The 23,709-nt window shown below is 38.5% G+C and overlaps 3 protein-coding genes across 4 annotated transcripts; 1 reads left to right on the top strand and 2 right to left on the bottom strand.

Moving 5' to 3' along the window:
* The first annotated feature begins 46 nt into the window (after positions 1 to 46).
* Positions 47 to 7,522, top strand: cep41 (centrosomal protein 41). 2 transcript variants are annotated; one of them, XM_005454182.4, is made up of 11 exons: positions 51 to 243; positions 560 to 623; positions 724 to 771; positions 2,031 to 2,092; positions 2,343 to 2,412; positions 2,505 to 2,649; positions 4,258 to 4,424; positions 4,507 to 4,574; positions 4,685 to 4,799; positions 5,807 to 6,022; positions 6,382 to 7,522. In XM_005454182.4, exons 1-11 carry the CDS (start codon positions 211 to 213, stop codon positions 6,498 to 6,500), a joined length of 1,107 nt encoding a protein of 368 aa, XP_005454239.1. In that variant the 5' UTR covers positions 51 to 210; the 3' UTR covers positions 6,501 to 7,522. The 2 variants fall into 2 exon arrangements, with proteins under 2 accessions (XP_005454240.1, XP_005454239.1); XM_005454183.4 differs by lacking the exons at positions 4,507 to 4,574; positions 4,685 to 4,799 and having other exon boundaries at positions 47 to 243.
* Positions 7,523 to 11,126: 3,604 nt separating this feature from the next.
* LOC100708903 (carboxypeptidase A1) lies at positions 11,127 to 17,932 on the bottom strand. Its single transcript, XM_003449163.5, has 11 exons — positions 17,778 to 17,932; positions 17,114 to 17,195; positions 16,796 to 16,930; positions 16,582 to 16,689; positions 15,079 to 15,180; positions 14,675 to 14,776; positions 14,445 to 14,555; positions 13,485 to 13,575; positions 11,937 to 12,133; positions 11,694 to 11,778; positions 11,127 to 11,439 (listed from the first exon to the last, which is right to left on the bottom strand). The coding sequence occupies exons 1-11, from the start codon at positions 17,852 to 17,854 to the stop codon at positions 11,252 to 11,254; spliced, it is 1,278 nt and encodes a 425-aa protein (XP_003449211.2). The 5' UTR covers positions 17,855 to 17,932; the 3' UTR covers positions 11,127 to 11,251.
* Positions 17,933 to 19,055: 1,123 nt separating this feature from the next.
* Positions 19,056 to 23,617, bottom strand: cpa5 (carboxypeptidase A5). Its single transcript, XM_003449162.5, has 11 exons — positions 23,459 to 23,617; positions 22,287 to 22,368; positions 21,981 to 22,115; positions 21,785 to 21,886; positions 21,300 to 21,401; positions 21,034 to 21,135; positions 20,797 to 20,907; positions 20,452 to 20,542; positions 20,042 to 20,241; positions 19,828 to 19,912; positions 19,056 to 19,397 (listed from the first exon to the last, which is right to left on the bottom strand). Exons 1-11 carry the CDS (start codon positions 23,524 to 23,526, stop codon positions 19,210 to 19,212), a joined length of 1,266 nt encoding a protein of 421 aa, XP_003449210.1. The 5' UTR covers positions 23,527 to 23,617; the 3' UTR covers positions 19,056 to 19,209.
* Positions 23,618 to 23,709: the final 92 nt, after the last annotated feature.

Raw genomic sequence — 23,709 nt, 5'->3', positions numbered from 1 at the left:
ATTGTGTTGCGCTGTTTTAACCTAACTAGACCTGAACGCAGCATGTCATGAGGGTGGAGCGTCTTCGGCTGCTAAGCGACTTGCCAAACCACTATGTCGACAGAGCGGGAGAGTATAACCATACCTGATTGGTCGGTGAAAAAACATTGACGAATCAAAACTGAGATTATTAACCTTGAAACTGGACTTTTGATATTGCGGTTTAAAAAGATGTCGCTGAATCGGAGCATCGGCAGCGCAGAGGTAACGTTGGGGAACAAAAACAGCACTGGTTATTTTATTTACCCGCTAAGTGGCATTACTGCACTGTTGAAAAATCCACGTAACTTAATGCGGCTACAGCATGAGCAACAAAAACTAATGTAGCAATCCAAAGAGGTAGCTAGTCGGCTATATTGGTGTCACTGTTACCATATCAACGGTAGTGCACCTGTTAAAATGACAGCATTAGCTAGATTACTCACTAGTATTGAAAAGGTCCTCTTTATTCTAGACTGTACGATTTGCGTTTAAGCTATCACAGCTAACGCAAACTAGTGTCTTTCTTTTCTCCCTGCAGTACATGAAGAAAAAGATACCGAAAAACGCAAAGTATGAGCATGTGAAAACGAGGCTTGACACAGGTACATGTGCGAGATTTACGTGACTGTGTAGCTTATTTTGCTATATGCTCTTTAACTTCCTTATACATGTTAATGTCACATGTTAATGTTTATTTCCCAGGATGTAGTCTCACGAAGTATATGGAAAGACTGGAGGAGATTAAAAAAAGTGAGTAACCTGTCTTTAAGAAATTTGTGCTTGCAGTATCCTTATAAGCGTTCTCATAAAACAGGAACCCAATTTCACTGCGTGGCAGTGTGCATCAATATTAAAAGCACTCTGAATGATTCCATATGTGATCCTTTCGACTGCAAACCATGAAAACAAGCATCCATGCAAAAGCCTGTCCAGACAAACAAACACCCAATAAAAGAACAACAAAAAGGTATTAAATGTGGATCATTAATGCTCTGAAACATTTATCTGCCTTCTTAATGACTACCAGTCACTTTTAGTCCTAAAACTCACATGTCAGTGTTCCTGCATACAAGTACTCTGCAAGCCAATGCCCTCATGGACTGAGGTGTGCACGTGCTTGCTCCACTGGGTCTAAGCGAAACACAAAACATCTGTTTCTCCAGGCAGCTGGTTGTAATAATACAAAATCCCTGATTAATGTACCACCCCCTTGTGCCACCTGCCACACAGTTGCATCAAAAATAACAGCTCTCTTAGGAGATAACCAACTATTCTTGGTCCTCACTCCTTTAATTTCTATAACCAAGATCTATACTTCATCTTTCTCGCCAGTGATCAATGATCAATGGATGTCTTTTTGCTCCCCCTGTACTGTCAAAAGGTAAATGAGTGAGCTGCTAACCTACTGATATTTCCCAGTTTAATAAATCAAATTTGTGGAGAGTGATTTTTTTTTTTTTTCCCCCTTCTGATTTCTTAGGGATAAGACACACTGATTCCTCCATTCTCTAAAGCAAATTGTACCACTGTTCACATTTTTTCCTCTGTGGGACTGAACCCAGTTTTAAGGGACATACTGGCAAGGTGCCAGCAAGGGTCTTTTGTCAGAGTGTGAATTACTGAGGTCTGAATGGTGATAATACCAGCATGAGCAACACTGATAAAAACAGGCTGAGCAGTTTGATTTGAGCGCTGGGGTGGGAGCTTTAGTGGTAAGGTAGAATGGGAACAGACACGTTAGAGTTGTGGCTCTGTGAAGCAATGGAAGGGGATAAAGAAATACAGGACCTGATAGACCCAGGTGAATTTGATCTACTAAGGCTGCACGCGGTGGCTAAAAGTGCTTTTATACTCTTTTGTTCATGCTTATCAATTACATTAGACTTCACAGAAAGCATTTATGTTCGTCTTCAAGGGTTATTCAAAAGAAGCAGCTATCATCAAGACTGCGATGGTTTTCAGCATTGCATATATATTAGATTCATGCATTTGTTTTCTTTCCATTTAAGATTACAGGTATCGAAAAGATGAAATCTTCAAACGATTAAAAGTGACAACATTTGCACAACTGGTAAGCATGAAAATTGTCTTTTTCCAGGACTGTAACATTCTGTAAGTTTGTTGTTGCAATCAGTGGAAAGTCTACCTGCCAACTTGATCCATAAATGGTGATTAAACAAATGGCTCTCTGTTTATTGATATTTTTTCTTTTATTTTCCGCAAGCTTCAGGATGTGTATATCTTTTGTTACATTTTCATTTATAATTCTGTTTAAAAATTTTTCTTCTCCTTTATCTTCAAAATGTTCTTTTCCACACCAGATACTGCAGGTGGCCTCTGTTTCCGACCTGAATGAAAATGAGAAAGATAGTGAATCTCACAGTCCAGATGGTAATAGTTGCAGTCAGAATTACTTGTTCACTTAGCATGACTTACTGACAGTAGCTGACAGTGTATTGTAATGTATGGTTATTTATTTGTAGATGGCCTGCGGTTGGAGTCTGGAGGAGACTCAGAGTTTGCGTCTGAACACACCAATGGCGCTTTGCTGACATCAGTCCTGTCAGACCGTCAGGAGACAGGAGACGCCAGTGAAGTCTGCTACACTGCTAGGTCAACACTTCTAAGGTCATTTACAGCACTCCGTAAACCTTTACAGAGTTTTCCATACTATTTGTATTTGGACAGACAAACTCTATTATGACAACATTTACTATTATTATTACTGTTTATATTAAATGTATCCTAAGGCAACAGCAAGTATCATTACATCGTGTTTCCTTTTTAAAGATTTTGAAAATTTCTCGATGCAGTATCTGACTTCTATATAAGGTTAATTTTCTTTTTCCAGGAGTCTAATTCGTATGTGCAACTGCACTAGCAGATAGATCAGATCTGGATGGGTATTACATTGTGATTTCACCCATTTCAAGATGTCTTTTGATATCTACCCACATTAATAGATGGCTTATAAAGTCTTGAGAATTTAACTTTCTATGGTGGCCTTGAGAGGTCAAATGGACTGCAACAAAACATTGAAAAAGCACACAAAACACAACAGAAGTTGAATAAAACACAACGGAAGTAGAAAAAAACAAAAACAAAAGTTGAATGAAACAACAGAAATAAAAAGAAAAACGCTTCGAAAGCTAAAAAATTCCAAAATAAAACTGATGTGTTTCTGGGGACACAATAAGTTTTTTTTTTGTTTTTTTTTTAAGTGATAGGTTTGTTGTCCTTGGATACTTCCATTTTTTTTCTAAGTGATTTAAATATTGACCTATGTCGTTGTTTACATTTTGCACAGCATCCCAACTTTTTCTTCTTGGAAGTGTTTTGTAGAATGATACACAGAGAGTTTGTTGAAAGCCAACCTGCGTTACATTATCAGCCTCCGTCACACCCAGCACATAAAAATCGCTACATTAACCCCAAGCACACCTGAAACCTACACCAACTGTTCATTATCTGTTTGCATACAACATACTTTTTGCACCTAAGGGCATCCGTTTGTCCAAAAACCCTCACTTCCCTGTTTATTTTACACTTAATGACCTCTCTCACTCTGTTCTTTGCATCCCATACTCTCCAATTATCATCATTATCATCATCGTGCACTTTAAATAGGAATCCCACAGGTGTAATTCTATCGGTGGCCTCTCTGAAGGGACAGACTGCCATTGTAATGGGAGCCCTTTGGAGCATGCGTCACCCTGTGCTTGGGGACAGATGGAGACAGAAATAAGGGCAGCACTGGGTTAAACTTGTGATCCGTTGTTTGACAAACTCTCATTAGGCCTTCTGTCCTTTATGAGACAAAGTGACTACTCTACTATATTGACTCAACACTGCTGTCACCAGGCTTTTATAGTTATATGTCAGGAGAAGTTACAAGTTCTAAAATGAGTGGAAATGATTTGTAGCCCATGTTAGACTAAGATTAACTGTAGAGGGTGTCGGCTGGGTGAACTGGGTGAATCACATCAGGCAAAAAATATAAAGTGTCAGTATCAGGTTTTAGTCGTTGCCTCAGTGTACACATAATAATGTGCTCTGTCCACACAATATATACCTTCAATCTTAGAATTAAAATATCCGTTATTTTCATATGTTGGATACTTAGTTATTTAGCATCCCTGAGTTATACATGTGACAGATGCCAGACTCAGAAAAACTACAATATAAAATGCCAGTAGCTGCAGACAGTCTGAGGCTCTCCAACCTTTGACCTTTCAGTGTTATTAGTGGTGTGGGAGAGCTGAATATAGACAGGAGCAGTCAAAAGATGACAAGTGAGTTGGTGTCCAGCCCAGAGCCAACAGACAGGCCCTACACCGATTGCCCCTACCTGCTGCTGGATGTGAGAGATCGTGACGAGTATGACTGCTGCCACATCATTAGCGGTAGGTAAACATGAAGCTGGATCACTGAACTCCTTGTACAAAAAATTTAAAATTAAATTTCAATTGTATGTCTTTCGTGCAGCACACAGTTTTCCCATTGCCCTGCTATCTCGGACAATGAACCCCTACACCAAAGACGTGCTGGAATACGTATCCTTTTATAGTCACATCACAAATTCGCCAGTTGTTAATGTTTCATATCACAAATGTGAATAGTAACAGTTGACTACTGACTGCACCTTAACCCACCAATGGTGTAGAAAAATGCCCCAGGGAAGATCATCATTGTATATGATGAGGATGAGAGAATAGCTAGCCAGGCAGCTACCACCATGTGTGAACGAGGGTTTGAGAATCTGTTTATGCTCAGTGGAGGTAAGCTCTAATATCACTGGAGCCTTTTAAAGTACTTTCTCTCGAAGTAATCTGTTTCATAGTGAACATGTGATATGTGTCCAGGTGTGAACCTGCCAACCTTATATGTTTTCCTATGAACTCAGAGATTAGGGCTGTTTGATATAACGATATATATCAGATGACGATATAAAAACATCTATCGTCTCATTTTACGCTATCATTTGTTTCGTAGTGTCGCAGAATAAACGTTTACGGCAATATTTTTTCATCGTTTTGATGGTCACTGTAGTGGCTATATTAATTTCTTAAAGTTCTCTCTTTCTCTTATATTTAATATAACCACACTACGGACGGACAAACGCCTAATTTTATGTGTTGTCGTTAGCAACAACAACGGTAAAACCATCGCGTGTCCGCTTGTTCCACATAAACCTTTCACAATAAAGCTCAAAATCCTGTTGAGTTTTTTCAAAATAAACTGAATCACGTGAAAGATGCAGAGTATTTATGGATGAGAAGCAAAAAAGAGCCGTCAGGTGCTAAAAAATAAACCTTAGACTCAAACGTTAGAACAGGCTTTTCCCCGCAGCACGACTCCAGGTACACGACCCCCAGTTGGAAACACTTCACACAAGTCGAGCTGCCTGAGATTCACAGAATTTACAGAAAATGTTAAATTTTTGTCATTTATATCGTTATCGGACGATAGATGTCTTATATCGGGATATGAGATTTTGGTCATATCACACAGCCCTATCAGAGACTGTGGCCAAAATGCACCATCGCCCCTTTCTGCAGCAGCTCTGGCATGTGAACACTAACTTCTACAATTTTGTTTTATTAAAAAGAAGTTTTGTAAAAATCTGGAGGAGGATCACACTACAACAGGTTCAATTCATCTGCTGCAGAAAAAGGGCGTTGGATTTAAGTTCATTTTAATTCAAAATTATAATCAAAATCAGCCAGTTTAAGCTTGTCCTGTTAGTTTGACCAAGCCTTTGTCTTCATGTGTCCTGCCTTGCCAGGTCTCAGAGTAATTGCTCAAAAATTTCCAAGCGGTATGACAACAGGCTCCATCCCCACCTCATGCCTGTCCTCTCCTACGTCATCAAAAGGGAAAAAATGCAACGCTTCACAGCAGCTGGCACGGGCAGCAGAGAAGAGGTGGCGGTTCACATCAGATGAGCTGGCCAAGATCCAGGAGCAGCTGGAGGAAATACTCATCCCCAGTAACTCTAACAGTAAGAAGACACTGTTAAAGATTTAAAATCCAACTGGAAATCCAATTTGTACAACACAGCAGTTGGCAGCCGCTTGCTGCATTTCCAGAATTTTCTCCTTTTAAACTATTAAAACAACGGTCTTTGTTCCTGTATTACGGTATTTAAAACCTTATGTCCCATATGCAGTATTTTCTATTTCATAGACTACTGAGGTTGAAGCTAAATACTTATTTGATTGTTCCTGTTGTTGTTGTTGTTATCATCATCATTATTATTATTATTATCATTATTATTATTGTTATTATTACTAACAATAAAAATAATAGTATTACCATATTGCTTCCATAAAGTAATGCTGTGGCCCATGTTTACTGCAGGTCGAATGTCCAGCCGAATGTCAACCAGCAGTGCCCGATCTACTGCATCAAGTCGTCACAGTTCCTGTACAAGTGGTAGAGGCAGTGCGCGAGTTCAGAGCAGTAGATCCTGGAAATAACCCCACTCCTTTCTTAACCACAGTTGTTAACAAATATACCTCTAAATAGGAGTCCATGTCTTTCAGTTAAATCTAGCATTCAGCTGGATCCAGTATCATTTGTGGAAAAAACAAAATAAGTAAATAAAAATTCAGCTTTGTTCCAGGATTTTCTCTGAATGCTAACATTCTCCTCGAATATATTTCTGTATGTTGGAAATGTCATGCTAATCAGTTTACAACCAGCACACTAGCAAGACATTCACATCCGGATAGTAGTGTGACACTGCATATGAAAAATATGTTAGGAACAACACAGATGTTTTATTTGAGACTCTGAATGGTTTCCAGTTGATTTCTTACACAGTGCTTCAAAGTGAACCTGAGATCAAAGCACTTTTCTCACACTTATAACACTATTAATCAGTTTACACCAGCTAATAAATCTGCACAAATAAATCTGTGGATGGTCTGGTCATATTTCTGCTGGAGCCAGGAGAAAAATGAATGTTAATATGACATGAAGCATATGCTGGAAATCTCTTTATGAAATGAAGTGTAATGTATTGCACAAGTGATGTTATAGAGTTTAATCCAGTTTGTTAGGTTTTGAAAAGTTGTGCTGTATTTTTGTAACTTTTGTCATTCTATTATGACAGTTCACCAACAGTCTTTAACTGCAGTTTCAACATTTTAGTGTATTTTTTTTAATCTTTTTGTGAGTTTGTAAAAAATACTGTGAAATGTTCACATTGTGTGACTAATGGAAACCTTCACACTGACATGCATGATACAGATCAGTCACTAAAGAAAATATATGAACGTGTTTGTCGTGGCCAGAGCATATTTATTACAAGCATTGCCTACATCTTAAGAGCAGTATTGCTTTTTGTGGCCTGTTGTTTGCCTGTTAGTGACTTTACATGTCCCTGGTCAGCTTTCCCTGTCAAGTGCATTTTTATCTAACCCATCTTTTCACCATCTGTCTTAAATTGGTTACATGATTTTATTTGTAATGAATATCAAATAAAGGGTAAAATGGTTTTCCTGTATCTTTTTTGTTTTATTTGACCCACCACCTACTTTCACACAGGTACTCCTGTGGTTTCATCTGAGATGCATAGAATTACCTTTTGTATTTAAAATGTCACATAAATTATATATACTTCTGCAGTGGTAAATGTTTATACGAAATATGGCGAAATGGCAATGACGATCATGGTTCAAGCGAGTCTTATTCCACACAGACAATAACACATTCTTCACTTCAGCTTAATGCAATGTGTTCTTCTTGTGAATCTTCATGATGCCAGTGATTTCAGTGTTTGATATGACCATTTCAGGCACATATCAAGCATTAGGTGCCTGGGCCTTGGCCCATGGGGACTGGCCAAGCTCAGCCTGAAGATACTACTTGGGTCAGTCCTGCTGTGAGGTGGGAGTCCTGGGCCTCTGATCCCCGGTTTCCAAAATTGGCATGTGGCACATGGAACATCACCTCACGCAACTAGCCTATGGGATGTATCCTATTTTAACCTTGGGATTTCCGGGCCATACTCCTCACCCATGTTTCTGTATACTATGCTAACCACTTGGCTAAGGTGCCCCATGTATGTCCTGCCTGCTAGCATCTTGCCTCCTGCTGTTATGTGCTAAAATGTGTCCAGGCCATTGTTGCACACCCTGCACCTGGGGTCTTGGCCGATGTGGTAGAGCACAGACTCTATTCATCTTGTGCTTAGAGTTTATTGCTGTGCTGCCATGATTAGTGCCTCTGTGTTGTCTTTCAGTCCAGCCACTAGTAGGAATTGTGGATGTCAACCACTCCTCCTATCTTACACTGATGCATACTGTGCAGGGTATGTACTCCTACCTGACGGTAGACTAAAAAATGTCTGAAGTATTTTTGTGCCAAAAGCTCTGACCAAGTAAAGATAATTATTTCTGTTTGAAATTGCAAAATGTGAACATTTTGTGAAGAAAAATGTTACTTTGCAAATATTAATTGGGATCATATTACATCAATAGATAATTTGGATCTGTGTTGTTATTCCACAATGACATTTTGAGTGAAATAACAGAAAAATATATAAAAACAAAAAACATCAAATGCAAGCAAAGGGAGACAGCTTTACCGTGGTTAAATAGTGAAGTACATAAAGTTAAACACAAATAAGATTTTGCTTTAAAAACAGCTTTGACTACCAAAATCAACACTGATCACATAAAAGCCTAAGAAATTAAAGTAGTCCTGAAATTATGTAAAGCTAAAGCTTTATATTGCACTCGTCTTTTAGAAAAAGCTAAGATCATAAATTTCACTTTGGAATCACTTAAATAAGTTAATTAATAGATCATCGAGTCGGAAGGAAATTAAGGAAATAAATTTAAATGGTACAATTGTTACAGATTAGGGTTGTTTCATTAAAAAATACAGGAATTTACTAACATTTACAAATTGGTCAATTAGAAATAGAAGATGAAAATGAATGGAAAAGGGTATTAATTACTCCAGTTTTTAAAGGAGGGGACAATGATTTGATATGCAACTATGATCCAATTTCCATACTTCCTGTTCCGTCAATGGTACTTCAGAAAAGTGTCGCTACACACAATTGATCAGTCTGAGACTAATCAACATCTTCATCCAATGTAGTTTGGTTTTAGACTAAAATGTTCTACAGGAAATTTCTACAAATTCCTACTTTCTTGAAAATATTAAATAATTTTTAGATGATGACAGTGTTGTGGGGGTAGCATTTCTTGGCCTAAAAAGGCATCTGACACTGTCAGCTATGACATGCTTTTCTCTTAATTGTTTTTAATTTGATTTATCAAAACAAGCACTTTATTGGATTGTGTAATATCATCACACAGGATAACAGTGTTTGAAGGTTGACCAAGAAATGTCAATGGGTCTTCTTCAAGGATCACTCCTGCGTCCACTGCTGTTTAGCTTGTTTATTAATGACTTGCCTGCCAGCTACATTGTGAATGTTAAAGCCCAACAAGGGACAAGAGTTGAACATTTGCAACAGCTATAAATTCTCTGTGCAGAACATCAGTTCCTTGCTTCATATTGGAACAATGTTAAATTCCATTGTCCCTTTTAAATAAAGAAAGAATAAAAGAAAGAGAGGTCAAACGCCAGCCACTGCTCAATAGAGCGGCCACTTAAGATTGTAAGGTTGACTACAACACAGCCTAAGATTTAATGCCTCACACATGGATCCTGGAATGGTTGGAACTATTTAAGATTATTGGAATGTAGCAATTGTCAGCCACCTCCTCTACATGTATGATATCAAGCTGTATGACAAGAGTGAACGAGACATCAACTTACTGATCCATACCACTAGGATCTAAGGCATCGACATCAAAATAAAGAAGTGTAGTTAGATGATAACAAAGTGAGGGAAGGTAGTCAGAATGGGGGGGGGGGGATTATACAACTAGAAGGCAACATTGCAGACACTGAGGGGAGCTACAAGTATCTGGGAATCCCACAGGCAAATAGGAACACTAAATAGGCCATTGGGAAAGCTTCATCCACCAAATGCCTCCAGAGAATAAGGGAAATCCTGAGGAGTCAGTTGCATGTAAAGAACAAAATTAACACCCACACCCTGCTTGTCATCAGGTACCCTGCTGGGATAATAAGCTGGCCAAAGGAGGTGATAAAAGCCACTTCCATCAAGACGAGAAAGTCCTTATCATGTATGGAGGGTTTCACCCCAAATCCAGCATCATGAGATGACACTCACTAAGAACCAGTGAATGTCAGAACCACTGTCCAGAATCAGACAAAAAACATCCACAAGTACATCAGGAAGTTTGCCACAACTGACTGTGTGCTTAGTGAATATCACAGGCAGCATAAACCTGAGAAAAAAGAGGAGCAAGGGGAGGAGCCATCATGGAAGACAGGTCCCTGCACAGTATGTCCCACCGTACGATAGGAGGAATGGCTGACATCCAGAATTCCTACCAGTGGCTGGACAAAGCTGGACTGAAAGACAACACAGAGGCACTAATCATGGCAGCACAGGAACAAAGTCTATAGCACAAGATGAATAGAGTCTGTGCTCTACCACATCGGCCAAGACCCCGGGTGCAGGTTGTGCAACAATGGCCCGGAGACAATTCAGCACATAACAGCAGGGTGCAACATGCTAGCAGGAAGGACATACATGGACCTCCATAACCAAGTTGCGTGCATAATATGCACGAACATCTGTGCCAAGTATGGCCTGGAAATCCCAAGTTTAAAATAGGATATACCCCTAGCGTTGTTGAGAATGACCGAGTAATCAGCCTTAGTGATATACTCGAGTTCAAAGGATATGACCATGTGGATTTTCATTTTTTTCCCCCTTAATAATAAACACCTTCATTTAGAAATTGCATTTTGTCTTTACATGTGTTAACTTTGTCTAATTTTTAAATTTGTTTGATGATCTGAAACAATAAAGTGTGACAAACATACAAAAAATAAGAAAAACACTTTTTCATACCACTGTAAATGTAAAATGCAGTTTAAAAAAGTTTCAATAGTGCCTTTAGTAATTGTAAAAAAAAATGAAAAAAGATAAATCTTGCATAAATATTTGTGCAATAGACTGTGAATTAAATCATAATACATGGAAGTACCAATTTCAATGCATGATCATTTATTTCTTTGTAACTTTCACAATGTCTAATAATCCACTGAATATAACAACAGTGATTTTAGTTTTGAAGATGATGCTTAAGTGGTAATATTTGTACACAGATCAGTATGGGTTCTTGAGGGTGTGATCCATGATAGTCATCAGAGCCAGCCAAGTCTCCTGAGCAGTGGGGATGATCTGAGTTGCAGGGAGGAGGAAGCCATAATGGCCGGTGTCTCTCAGCTCAAAGGTGTACGAGTACTTGATTCCCTGGCTGTAGGTCCAGTCAATGCTCCCACCACTGGCTTGGTCTATAAACAAGCAGTTATACCATAAGTACAAAACAGGGATTTTTTGATAGCACCATTAATAAGTCGCTAGTTTTCAATATCTAACTAATTAATTTACAATTAATGTCTTTTTGATTTTGATAGCAGTAGTTTTGATTGGTAAGTGTTTTCCAACTTTCACCAGTCATGTAAGAAGAAAAGTGAGCAAGAAAAAAACATAAATACTCAGTGTGGTCAAACACGTCTCCCTTTTAAGATGTTTTGCAGACACTTACAGATGGCGTTGATGATGCTGCCAAACTTGTAGGAAGTACCATACAGGGACGCCAGATCAGTGACAGCCTTTTGTGCTAGGTTATTCTATATCAAGAGAGTACCATCAAACTTTTTCAAATTAATGTTATACATTTTTACATTACAGGCAAACACAAGGTCTAAGAGGTTAAATGACTGGTACTAGACCCAGTTTGATCATTAAAACGTTTTTAAGGATTTTTTAATTTTTTTTTATTTTATACCAGCTCAGTATAGTCCTTGATCCGACTCCTGATGTAGCCATAGGGAAACATGAGCAATTGGGAATAGGAGTGGATGGAGATGAAGGCCTTAATGTTGTGAGACTTCACAAACTCCACAATGGAATTGACCTCAGACTCAGACTCAGCTCTGGGTCCACGATACGTCTGTGAACAGGGGTTGCCACTGGAACCAGGTCCTACACATGATGATAAAACAGAAAAAAGAAACTATCTTTACAAACTTCTAAGTTTGGGTCAAAGCTGAATACATCAAAACCATTTAACTAACTAAATAAACAAATGAATAACTACCCCCCCCACCAAAAAAAACAAACAAACAAAAAAACAATGACAATGTCATCTCACATATTTTTCCCACAGTCTTGAAGGAGTTCAAATACATGCACTTCTTGACTCCTTTCCCTTTACTCTCTGGTCCATCTCATCCCAAAAAGTTTCATATGGATTCACGTTAGGTGTTTTGTAAGGGCGAGGTCACATGGCACAGTGCTGTTTCCTGCTGGTACTTTGGTCATAGAATTTGGTCAAATTTCCATTGGCCTAATGTTCTTTCTTGTATTTTTAGCTTAAGCAGCACTTGGTTCCCTCAGCTGGGATTTGTTTGCATGGCATGATTCACAAAAGAAACTGGAAACTCCTTATGTGTGCTCTAATCTTAGCTGGTCTGTGCTTTTAATTGTACGATTCTGGCTGATATTGCTAATGAACTTATCCTCTGCAACAGAGGTCAGCCTTATTCTTTTGCCTTTTCCAGGGAGCCCCTCTTTTAAGTCAATTTCATCATAGCATTCAAATCAGTGGTAGGGCTTTTAAAAAAAAAAAGATTAAAAAAAAAACTCTGATAAACAATATCTGAAAATCATGTCCTTAAGAAACAGGAAGAAATCAAGCAAAGACCTGACGTAGGACATGCGAGATGCACTTGGCCTTTCAGTTCATAGTTCATTAAAACCTCAGCAGAAATGGTCAAATTGGAAAGGTATATTGAAAACCCATTGAGAAATAGAACCAGGAACCCTGGGGAACTATTCCTCAAGACTACTTAAAGAAATTACAAGAAACTTTGGCTAAGAAATGTCATACTGTGTTAAACAGTAATGGCGGTCATACCAAATATTGATCTTCAAACTGTTTTTACCATATACACTGTATGTCAGCATATTGTGTGTTCAATAAATCACTGCATCTATTTCCCACTTTCCTACAAAAATATGAAGAAATGAGTTGCACAGTACTGTAGTACATACTGAACTATATGTTGTAATTTGCTGCAAACACATTGTTGTTAATCAAAATAAAGAAAAAAATTATATGCATTGTCCAAACATTTACTGGTACTCTATCATTTATGATACTTCATTATTTGTATCGTGTATATTTGCTGATAATTTGTACAAAAAGACAAGGAAGACAAAACTAAGAAAATCAGGAATGCCTCTCTCTAAAATGTATTCACAGTAAAAGTAAAATTGCAATAACCTGTAACATGAAAACATGAATAGATGCATATTTAGATAAAAGATATACCTCCAAAACCAGCTTTCCAGTTCCTGTTGGGATCAACACCAACACAACGGGACCCGGGATTAGGTTTTCTGGTCTTACGCCACATACGGGACTGGAAACATCAAAGCATCCCAATATGTGTGGGTTATTGGTTTAATTGTTAGGTATATTTTCGTTAAGCTTTGATTTAACTTTAAATAAACACATATTAAATTCTTCAATACATTTTATCCATTCAGTCATCTACTAATATGGTGCAGTGGTTAAGACTGTTGCCTCACACCAAGGACATTCCTGTGTGGAATTTATATGATCTCAACTTTTGACTTTTGCTGATTTCTGCTCCAGTTTACACCCAAAGACATGTTCATTTGTTTAACTGCAAATTCTAAAATCCTGTATATATGTGGAGTGTGTTAGACAGGTAATACAGTAGCTGAGCACCTCATGAATGACTGAGCTTCTCAGCCTATCACTAAGATAAACCTGCCCATGGTAGAAACATAGAGTGGCAGCCTCATTTTTAAGCTCAGCTCTTTCTTCACCACAACAGACTGCACCAGTTCATATATAAACCTCCCGCTTCACCCCACATCATAAGATCCCAAGATAGTTAAACTGTCCATAAAAATTGTGAACAAAAACTGTGACAGAGGACAGCAGTGCTGGAGTCCAATATCTGCCAGGAATTGTTTTTTTTTTTTTTTAATTATTGCTGTATTACTGTCAATACAGACCAAGCTCTCACTGCGATTGTACAAATATATAGGATATTACATATTCTGATAGTACAGAGTTAGAGTTAGGGTTAGAATCATTGTGATGTCCTAGACTTTACAAGGTTTAAACAGATAGTTTTTGTTTGTTTGTTTCTTCTAATTATTATTTTTTATAGAAGATAATATTGTAAAATATAGCAAATTCATGTCACTCCCTGAAAATGAAACTGTGATGTGAAAAGTCTAACTATGACAGACTCACATTGGTGTGGGTGAAGAAGTAGCCATCAGGGTTGGTCACAATCTCCAGAAAGATGTCCATCTGATTGAGGATGGCGGTGAGTTTAGGGTCACGTCCAAAATCAGTCACAATCTAACAATAAAAAAACAACAAAAGGACACAATTTTGAGTGTATTACAGTTAGTTGTTGGAACTGGAAGAGAACCACAACAAAAAAATTATAGATGCTAATAGCCAGACTGCCAAAACACCTTCTTGGCAAACCATAGTCCGCTAGCCTGGGTGACCCATTCTCTTGAGTGGATTCCAGTATCAATCCAGATGGCAGGGCGGTTGGTTCCACCAGTGCTGAACTAAAACATGGGAAAGGAAAGCATGAGGTCCATCCATCCATCCATCCATCCATGCACCCAGCTAGCCATTCAATTCAATTCAATTCAATTCCATTTATATTTATATACTGCCAAATAACATCAACAGCAACCTCAAGGCGTTTTATATTATAAGGTAAATGCCCTACAATAATAATCTATCCATTTCTAAAGGCTAATAAATTTAAAGGTACTTGCTGAAATTACAGGGTGCTTGTTCTTTTTAAAGAGCATGCATTCACTGCCATGATGTTCATTCAGTTCTTTTTCGATAGCAGGTTTACCTTGAGCACATTAAGGGGACGGTCCTCATAGCTCTGACCAATCACTATCTTGCTCACCAAGTTTGGCTTCTCAGCCACCAGCATGTCCTGAAAAGAGTAGATCTGAAAGACAAGTGAAGTCTTAAAACATATGCATCAGGTAATTGTTATACAGTGGTCCCTCGTTTATCGCGGGAGTTACATTCTAAAAATGACCCGCGATAGGTGAAATCCGCGAAGTAGCCAACTTTATTTTTTCCAATTATTAGATATTTTAAGGCTGTAAAACCCCTCACTAGACACTTTATACACTTTTCTCTGACCAGCACGAACATTTTCACACTTTTATCTCTTGTTTAAACACTCTCAAAGTTCAAACCTTAGTATAAAAATAAGTCCAGTATTTTAGAATGAAACCAAAGATCAAACCCTGTTTCCAGGTCCAGAACATGGGAATAGAGCAGCTGCGAGAGAATTCAACATTAATAAATTAATGGTACAGAAGTAGAGGAAGCAAGAAAAATGAGTTGAGCAAAGTTTGACTTATCTAACTGTTTTGTTTCGCTTAATGCGCCTTATAATCCGAAAAATACGGTAACTTCTACCTTCCTTTAGCATGTCCAGCAGTCCAACTTTTTGTGTGATATTTAGCATCTTCCTCTGCCTTCTGGGTGCTACCGTCGGTGCCTTTGACCATGCAAAACATTTCGTCGACATTATTGTGTTTGTTGGGGAGAAAATTTACAAACATACAGTACAGCACTTCAGAGTCGCACTGCTAGCAATCGAAGATTTTTGTAAATTTTACAAGCTGAACGCATTCTGTACTGTACAGGAGACACGGCACAGAAGAGATTGATTGACAATGGTCTACAGCCGATCAGGACGCAGAACACAATGCACAGTGAAAACAAATCTGCGAAACAGCGAGGCCGCGAAAGGTAAACCGCGTCATAGCGAGGGAAGATTGTACATGTAACTCAGCACTCAGAGACTCCACTTTGTGGCTGAGTTGTTATGCTTCCTGAATGCTTCCTCTTTACAGTATTATCACTTATCACAACAGAGTATATCTAGAACGAAAGACATTTTACAAACTCACAAATGTTTCAAAGGCAGACTGTATAGCTAGGCACTTGATTTTATACACAGTTGGAATGAAAACGCCTGAAGTCAACCATTAAGAGAAATGACCAAATATTTTTGTCCATATAGTGTATATGTTGAGAAAAACGTGGTAAACATAAGTGAGTAACAAAGTTATTTGCAAGTCTGAATAATAAGCACTCAACATCACCCTTTCAAAATTCACATGGGCTCCATTACCTGTTATTCTCAGACATAGTTCTAAATTAAGAATATATTGGATATGTTGTTGTATATAACCAAGAAAAAACTCATAAATACTCATCACCTTTAGTGCCAAGACTAAGGTCAAAAATTATTTTTAAAAAGTTGCTGTCTCAAAATATTTGTAATTATCCTTTTACTTTTTACTTATGAAAAGGAAAAGTGTTTGCTGACCTCACTGAGGTTGTGGTACCTAAAAAAGTCAAAGTTATCAGTGTTTCTGGGCTCAGGGACACGGGCTGAAGCAGACTCCATTGCTTTTTGCTCCTCGTCCAGCAACACCTGCAGGACAGTAGCATACTTATATGAACGCTATCAGAGAGGTGCTCTCAGTCTCAAATCCAGGTGCATGAATTAGTCCAGGTTGATTCCAGGTGTCATACGCTACCTGCAAGTCTTTAATCATGGTGGAGAACTGTATATCGTAGATCTTCAGGTAACGTTTGACAATCTTTAATTTATGTCCTGGAACTCTGATATCCACAGGAGAACCTACATCTCTCACTTCCCTCCAGATGTCAAGCTAAAAAAACAAACAGTTATTATTCCGAAAACTGAGTTGAATGGCATTCAGTTTATTAGAAAAAAAGGCTCGGCATAAAAAATGGCGTGTCATGTGACATAACTGAATCTGTTCGTTCCATTTTAATTTTTTTTTTTTTTTTTTAGATTTGTCTTGAGAGTGATATCATGGGTGATAAATAACCTCCAGCTCTATCATGTTGTGCAGGTCCCTGATGAGAGACAGATGGCCATCAGTCTTTGGAACGAGTCGAAGCACCTGATGCCTGCAAAAAGAGAACCGCACTGTTTTACCGTTTTTTACTCAACTCAAGCATTTGCTAAGAAATTGGGACAGAGAGGGTGAATAATGGTTTCTCAAGCTTGGTGGGTTTTGCTTCTTCAAAAGTTGAACTATGGAAAATTGTCGTTTGTTGTTGTTGTTAGTGTTTTCCAATGTCCTAGGCTCTTTCAAGCTGACATTTTGTGTGAAAGGTGCTTTTTAAATAAAACTATACTGCTTTGAATGGGAACTCTTGACTTCCCAGTGTTCAGCTGATTGCATTAGGTTATCAAAGAGAAACTACACATGCATTACACTTTAAATCATTAAAATGTAAAAATATACATGTAATATAGCTACAGTACTCTATTAAAGTTTTCAAACACAAAAATTGCACAAGTGTACCCAGGAACTATGCTGCTGTTGTAAATGCAGTGACTAGTCAGGGTGCTTTAAATCAAAAAATGTTGCTGTCATTATTTTTGAATGCATCCTTACTTTACTTTTAATGCTCACAGCTTTTACACATTGCCATGTATTTCACCCTACTCCAACAGCAGCGAGAGGTTCGGGCTGGCCCACTTACCCATTAAATGTTTCCTTTCCAAGACCAGCCACAAAGAGCACAGCGAAAGCGACGAGCTCCCTCATCGTGGCCAGCATTGTGCAACCAGTTCAGGGTTTAACACCATCTTTTTAAGTGTGCGGGGTCATGTGATCAAGCCACAGCCTTCTTCAAGTCCATGGTTAGATATGTTTATCTTTGGCTGACTCACAAGAAAGATTGCACCATGGATTTTGACACAGTGAAATTCTGACCAGTTTGAAAAAAAAGGAAGATGACTCAACGCTGTGGCTTTTTTCATTTTATTTTGTTACAGACAGCTTGTGACGTCCTACATAGATTATGTGGAAGTTCTAGGGCTACCTTTTTATTATTGATTAATCTGTGGATTAATCAATAAATAATCAGCATCCTGAAACTGCTCATATGAACATCTGGAAAAAATATATCTAACATATCTTGTCATATCTGACAAGCTAGACCCCAAGATAAGCTTCTTCAGTAAAAAGCTATCTAGCTATACGATCACTTAGTGATTAACTAAATAATCATTCTGACATTAACAGAAAGATCTGCATTCTTTTTTAAAGGCCTCTACAGTGCATTGACATGTGGAACAATGTGCAAATCAATCAATAGATTTTTGTTACATGTTTAATAATTGTTGTTGTTGCTTTAATAGAATTTATCAAGGGAATAAATGTATTTAAATGCTTTCTTTCATGTGTCAGAATATATTAACAGACGGCATTCATGGGCCTGCCATAAAAAAGCAACAGTTTCCGTAGTTCAGAATTTGAAAATATCCTGTCTAAAGCTCAAAATGTAATTAAACTGCTGACCACAGAAGTTCCTCTATATATGTAATGTTTCATCTTCCTTTTTGCGATGATCACGGTGGCACTGCAGTTTTGTGTGAGTGACATAAAGTGCATGAAATACTCTTCTGTATGTGATGGATGGTGGTGTGTGGTGGTGTCTCAGCTGCAGAGGGTGAGATGGAGTGGAAGGTTCAGGGGGCAGTGGAGAGCCTGGCTGGCACAGGTGGGGTATGTTTTCTAATTCTGCCTCTCCTATTTACGCAGTAGTGCCCTGGGACCAAGGCGATACAGTATGCTGAGCCGCTGGCAATGATGCTGAAGCTACGCTTTGCAACATCTGAAAAGTCACATTGTATACTGAGAAAAATGATAAAAGAAACACGCAGCCCAGCACACAGTGTTGGGACACTCCTGAGGCCTGAATGCGCTACAGTGCAAGCAAGATCAACAAAGAATAATCACAAAGATCACAAAGAAATTCAGCTTTGATTTTGGATTGTGTTTATTTGTCTTTTGGTTTTGTGAAAGTTTGAACAGCCCTTGATTGTGATGGGTTTGAATTACTCTTGGGATGGAAAAATGGGGGCACATTTCCCAAATGTAGGATTTCCACTTTTATACACGCACACAGATTAGTATGGGTTCTTGTAGGTGTGATCCATGATGGAAATCAGAGCCAGCCACGTCTCCTGAGCGGTGGGGATGATCTCAGATGCAGGAAGGAGGAAGCCATAGCGACCCTCATCCCTCAGCTCAAAGGTGTAGGAGTACTTGATGCCCTGTTCATAGGTCCAGTCAATGGTGTTACCACTGGCTTGGTCTAAAATTAAAACAGACATTGTTAAAACAATGAAACTGTACTGTAAAAAAAAAAGAAAAGAAAAAGAAAAAAAAAGAAGATGCTGAAAAAGCTTTCAATTTCAAGCCAATAATGGTTAAATAAAAAAAAAAAAAAACCTTGCACCAGTTGCACATTTAATTTTAGCACAGTTTAGACTTGTGCGTGAGTGGTGGTTGGTTGGTTGATTCATAAACACCAAAAAACTGTCTGAAGTACCTGAGTCGTTTTACTTTTATAAAAATGGCTACAATTTAAAGCGAGTTTGAGACCACTATTTAATACCACTATATTTGCATTTGCAGAAATTAAAGTTATAGGAAAAGAAGAGAAGTATTCATATATCTGATGATTATTAAGTAAAATAATGTAAAAGAAGTCTGTATTGGTATGCAGTGTTGCTTAAACTTACAGATAGTATCGATGATGCTGCCGTATGCGTATTTGGTACCATACAGGGAGGTTAGATCACTGACGGCCTTTTGAGCCACCTTGTGCTGTAGAAAGAATATTATCATACTTTTTAATAATGACTTTTGACAGAGCCCAAAGAAGATCTAAGAACTATCGTAAAAATAAGAATTCTAAAGAAAGAAGTTAAATCAGAAAGATCTTTTTTTTTATACCAGTTCTGCCGCGTCATTGGCAGGAGTGGTTTTGTAGCCATAGGGATACATGAGCATCTGAGAGTAGGAATGGATGGAGATGAAGGCCTTGATGTTGGCATGAGACTTCACAAAGTCCACAATAGACTTGACCTCAGACTCAGAGTTTGCACTGGGTCCACGATAGGTTTCTGAGCAGGGGCTGCTGCTGGCACCAGGTTCTATTTATTAATATAAAGAAAACCAGACAAACAGACACTGTGTTAAGCATTAGAACCTAAAAATATGAAAGACTTATAAGCAATACACACACACACACATATATATATATATGTATATATATGTATATATACATATAACTAATCATTATTACCTCTTACAGTGGCTGTTCGAGGTTTTAAAAACAAGTGAAAGGCATGGGAAAATATTACCTCCAAAACCAGCATCCCAGTTCCTATTGGGATCAACTCCCACACAAGAAGAACCAGGATTGGGCTTCCTGGTCTTACGCCACATACGATTCTGAAACAGTAATGTTAGTCTTAGCTTAAAGAAAGATATTTTAATCTATATGACTCTTGATATTTTATTCATTGTGCAAGACCGACTAAATACACCATTACTAGTTCATCTGTATCATCTTGTCAGCTTAAGCTAATTGGGATAAGCCCTGAAAAAAACATTTAAAAAGTAAAATGAAGTGTATAAACAGACATTTGGTTGTACAGCAAATTACTCTAAAACAAATCAGACAGTAGACCATATGAAAAACTCACACCGCTGTGGGTGAAGGCGTATCCATCAGGGTTGGTGGCAATCTCCAGGAAGATGTCCAATTGACTGAGGATTGCGGTGAGAGTGGGATCCGTTCCATAATCAGTCACAATCTAATGACAGAAAAGCAGAGGACACAATATTCAGTGCAACCTGTAAGTTGTGAGAAGCGGCAAAGACACAGAGAAAAGCAAAAACTGTTAATAATATTATTAAAGAAAATGAAAAAAAACTCCCACCTTCTTAGCAAACCATAGCCCGCTGGCCTGAGTGACCCACTCTCTGGAGTGGATTCCAGTGTCGATCCAGACGGCAGGACGGTTGGTTCCACCAGTGCTGAACTACAAGACAGGAAAGGAAAGTAGCAAACTTCATTACAAATAAAAAAGGAAGAGCAGCATGAGAGTGAAAACTCTTGCCAGAAGAGTATAGGAGGTTTTGCTTTTTTCAATTTTAATGTTTGTTCAGCTCTGTTGTGCAGTTGTATTTTTGCTTGTTTTTTTACCTTGAGCACATTAAGAGGACGGCCTTCGTAGCTCTGCCCAATCACTATCTTGCTGACAAAGTTGGGGTTCTCAGCCACCAGCAAGTCCTGGAAGCTGTAGATCTGAATGAAAGTCACAATAATGCATAAGCATCAGTTGAGTGCGGCATGATTCTGTACCACTGTCTAGTCTCAAATGTCATGGGGATTGCGACATGATGTAGCAAATGCTAAATGCTTGCTTTTAACATTCAGTTTAAATGTCACTGAAATATTGAGCGCCTAATTTCCAGCGCTGACAGGCACATTACACACTGTGCATGGCCCCTGTACTTTTAGAAATAAACGTCCTTTGTTGTTCTTCACAAATTTAGCATATTCGCAAAAACTTTCAAAGGGTTTATTTACTTTTTCTTACTGCTTTGCATGGCTAGTGAAAGAAAATACACTGTTAGTTACAATCTATTCACTGGATAACAGTAGCCAGAGGAGTTTTGTGTACTTACCTCTTCAAGGGTGTGGTAGTTAGCGAAGTCAAAGCTATCAGTGTTTTGGGGCTGAGGTACACGAGCACCAGCCATCACCTTCTGCTCCATATCCAGAAGCATCTGCAGCACAATGATAGAATTTATAATATTAGAGTTACTGAGCAAAACTATTAACAGAAAGAACTCCAGGGTGTATTCTGATCTTATAAGCTACCTGGAGGTCTTCAATCATGGTGGAGTACTCAATGTTCTGTGTCTCAAGGTAATCTTTGACTGAATTCAAAACGTGGGAGGGAACTCTGACATCCACGGGGTTAGACACAGTAGTCAACCCCTTCCAAAAATCCAGCTGAAAGAACAAAAATATATTAACCAATGCATAAAAAAGAAGTTTCTACTCAGTTTAGAAAACTGAGGCATATTTTAAATTTGTGGTTTTGTTTGTTTTCTTCTTTCTTCTTTTTAAAGTTTATTTTAAACAGTGGTGGCTGGTGATGCCATTTAGTGGCTGATAAATTACCTCGAACTCCATCATTTCCTCCAGATCCTTGATAAGAGACAGCTGGACTTCATCCTTGGGAACAATTCGAAGCACTTTATGCCTGTAAACAGCAAACAGCCAAGTTTTACAGACTTCTACTCAGCTTATCTTGCTTGTGCTATCTCTGAGGTCCGACAGAAAAAAGTCATTGTCTTTATTGTGAAACCAGAGTTATCAGTTCAGGTATCTCAATCAGTTCTCATTGGCAGGCATCAACTGGATACAGGAACAGTCCAGGTTTTCTAGGCACTGCATCATAGCTATTTCACATGTATGTGTATATACTATGTAAAACTGCAAGCGACTTCAGATTTTAGGGTTTTATTCATGCTGTAGCAACAGTGAGGTGTGGGATAAATTACATACATACAGCACTATTTTAAATAACAGGAAGTGAGAGGCCTTTAGCTTCATAACGTTGGAAGTTGTAAAAGACTGCTTGCCAGTGTTTCCTTTGTAAACAATTTTTCAGTTTGAGAAAAGAACTGTTTGACATTCCACACATTGCTGGGACTGATAGCATAAACCCGAAATTCTGTTCTCTGATCCACACAGAGATTAGTTTGCAGGCTGAAAAATTGGTTTTCAGATCTCTACACATGCATAACTGTGTGTCCTGATCAAAGAATTTATTTTTTTCTTCCCAATCCGGAGTGTCTTAAAGTTAAAAAATGCTTTTTTTTGGCTCAAACAGGACATGGAGGAAGTTGAAAGTAAAGCTCTTGGTCTTTCACACAGACAGCAGCTAGCCACTGCTACAGATACATAGATGACACCTGGGTCAAAATCCAAACCAAAGCAGTAGAAGCATTCACTTTTCAACTCAATCAATTCAGTGGATAGAAACAAGAAGTTCACCAGGCAAGATGCAAAGGATAACAGTTTGCCGTTTCTACCAGCTAATTCAGAGCTCTGTGCCTGACTGGTACAAAGAACATTAAGGAAAAATAGGAAAAAAATAAATAAAAATGTTAGAATCCATGCCTGGTAAAACATTTGGCTGTGGCATCTGGAAGATCTCTTTAAGTCTGACTAATTCATAACTCTTCTTAAGGAAACTGATGAGAGTGCCAACGTTTGCTCAAAAACACTGATTTATTTTAGTCTTTACTTAGTAGACAGTCTTAGATTTAGTCGACAGGTCCACTTACCCCTCAAACGTCACTTTGCCAAAAACTGCCACAAGCAGCGCAGCGAACACGAGCAGCCCCCTCATCATGACCAACAGTGTGAATGTTGCACCAGAAACAGACTTTTCTGGCTGCCTGTGCCGCCTGATATATGCCCAATGGTTGACCTTGCCACAGTTCAGAGAGCTCTGTCACCGGCTGGTCCTTTTCCCACACCAGCCTAGAGACACCAGAACCAGAAGTTGCATCATACACATATATTTAGAACAAAC

This window comes from Oreochromis niloticus, linkage group LG7 (genome assembly GCF_001858045.2).
Source record: "Oreochromis niloticus isolate F11D_XX linkage group LG7, O_niloticus_UMD_NMBU, whole genome shotgun sequence".
In the NCBI taxonomy this organism is placed as follows: domain Eukaryota; kingdom Metazoa; phylum Chordata; class Actinopteri; order Cichliformes; family Cichlidae; genus Oreochromis; species Oreochromis niloticus.
Note: the sequence above shows the minus strand (reverse complement) of the source record. Positions and strands in the feature narration are given on the sequence as shown.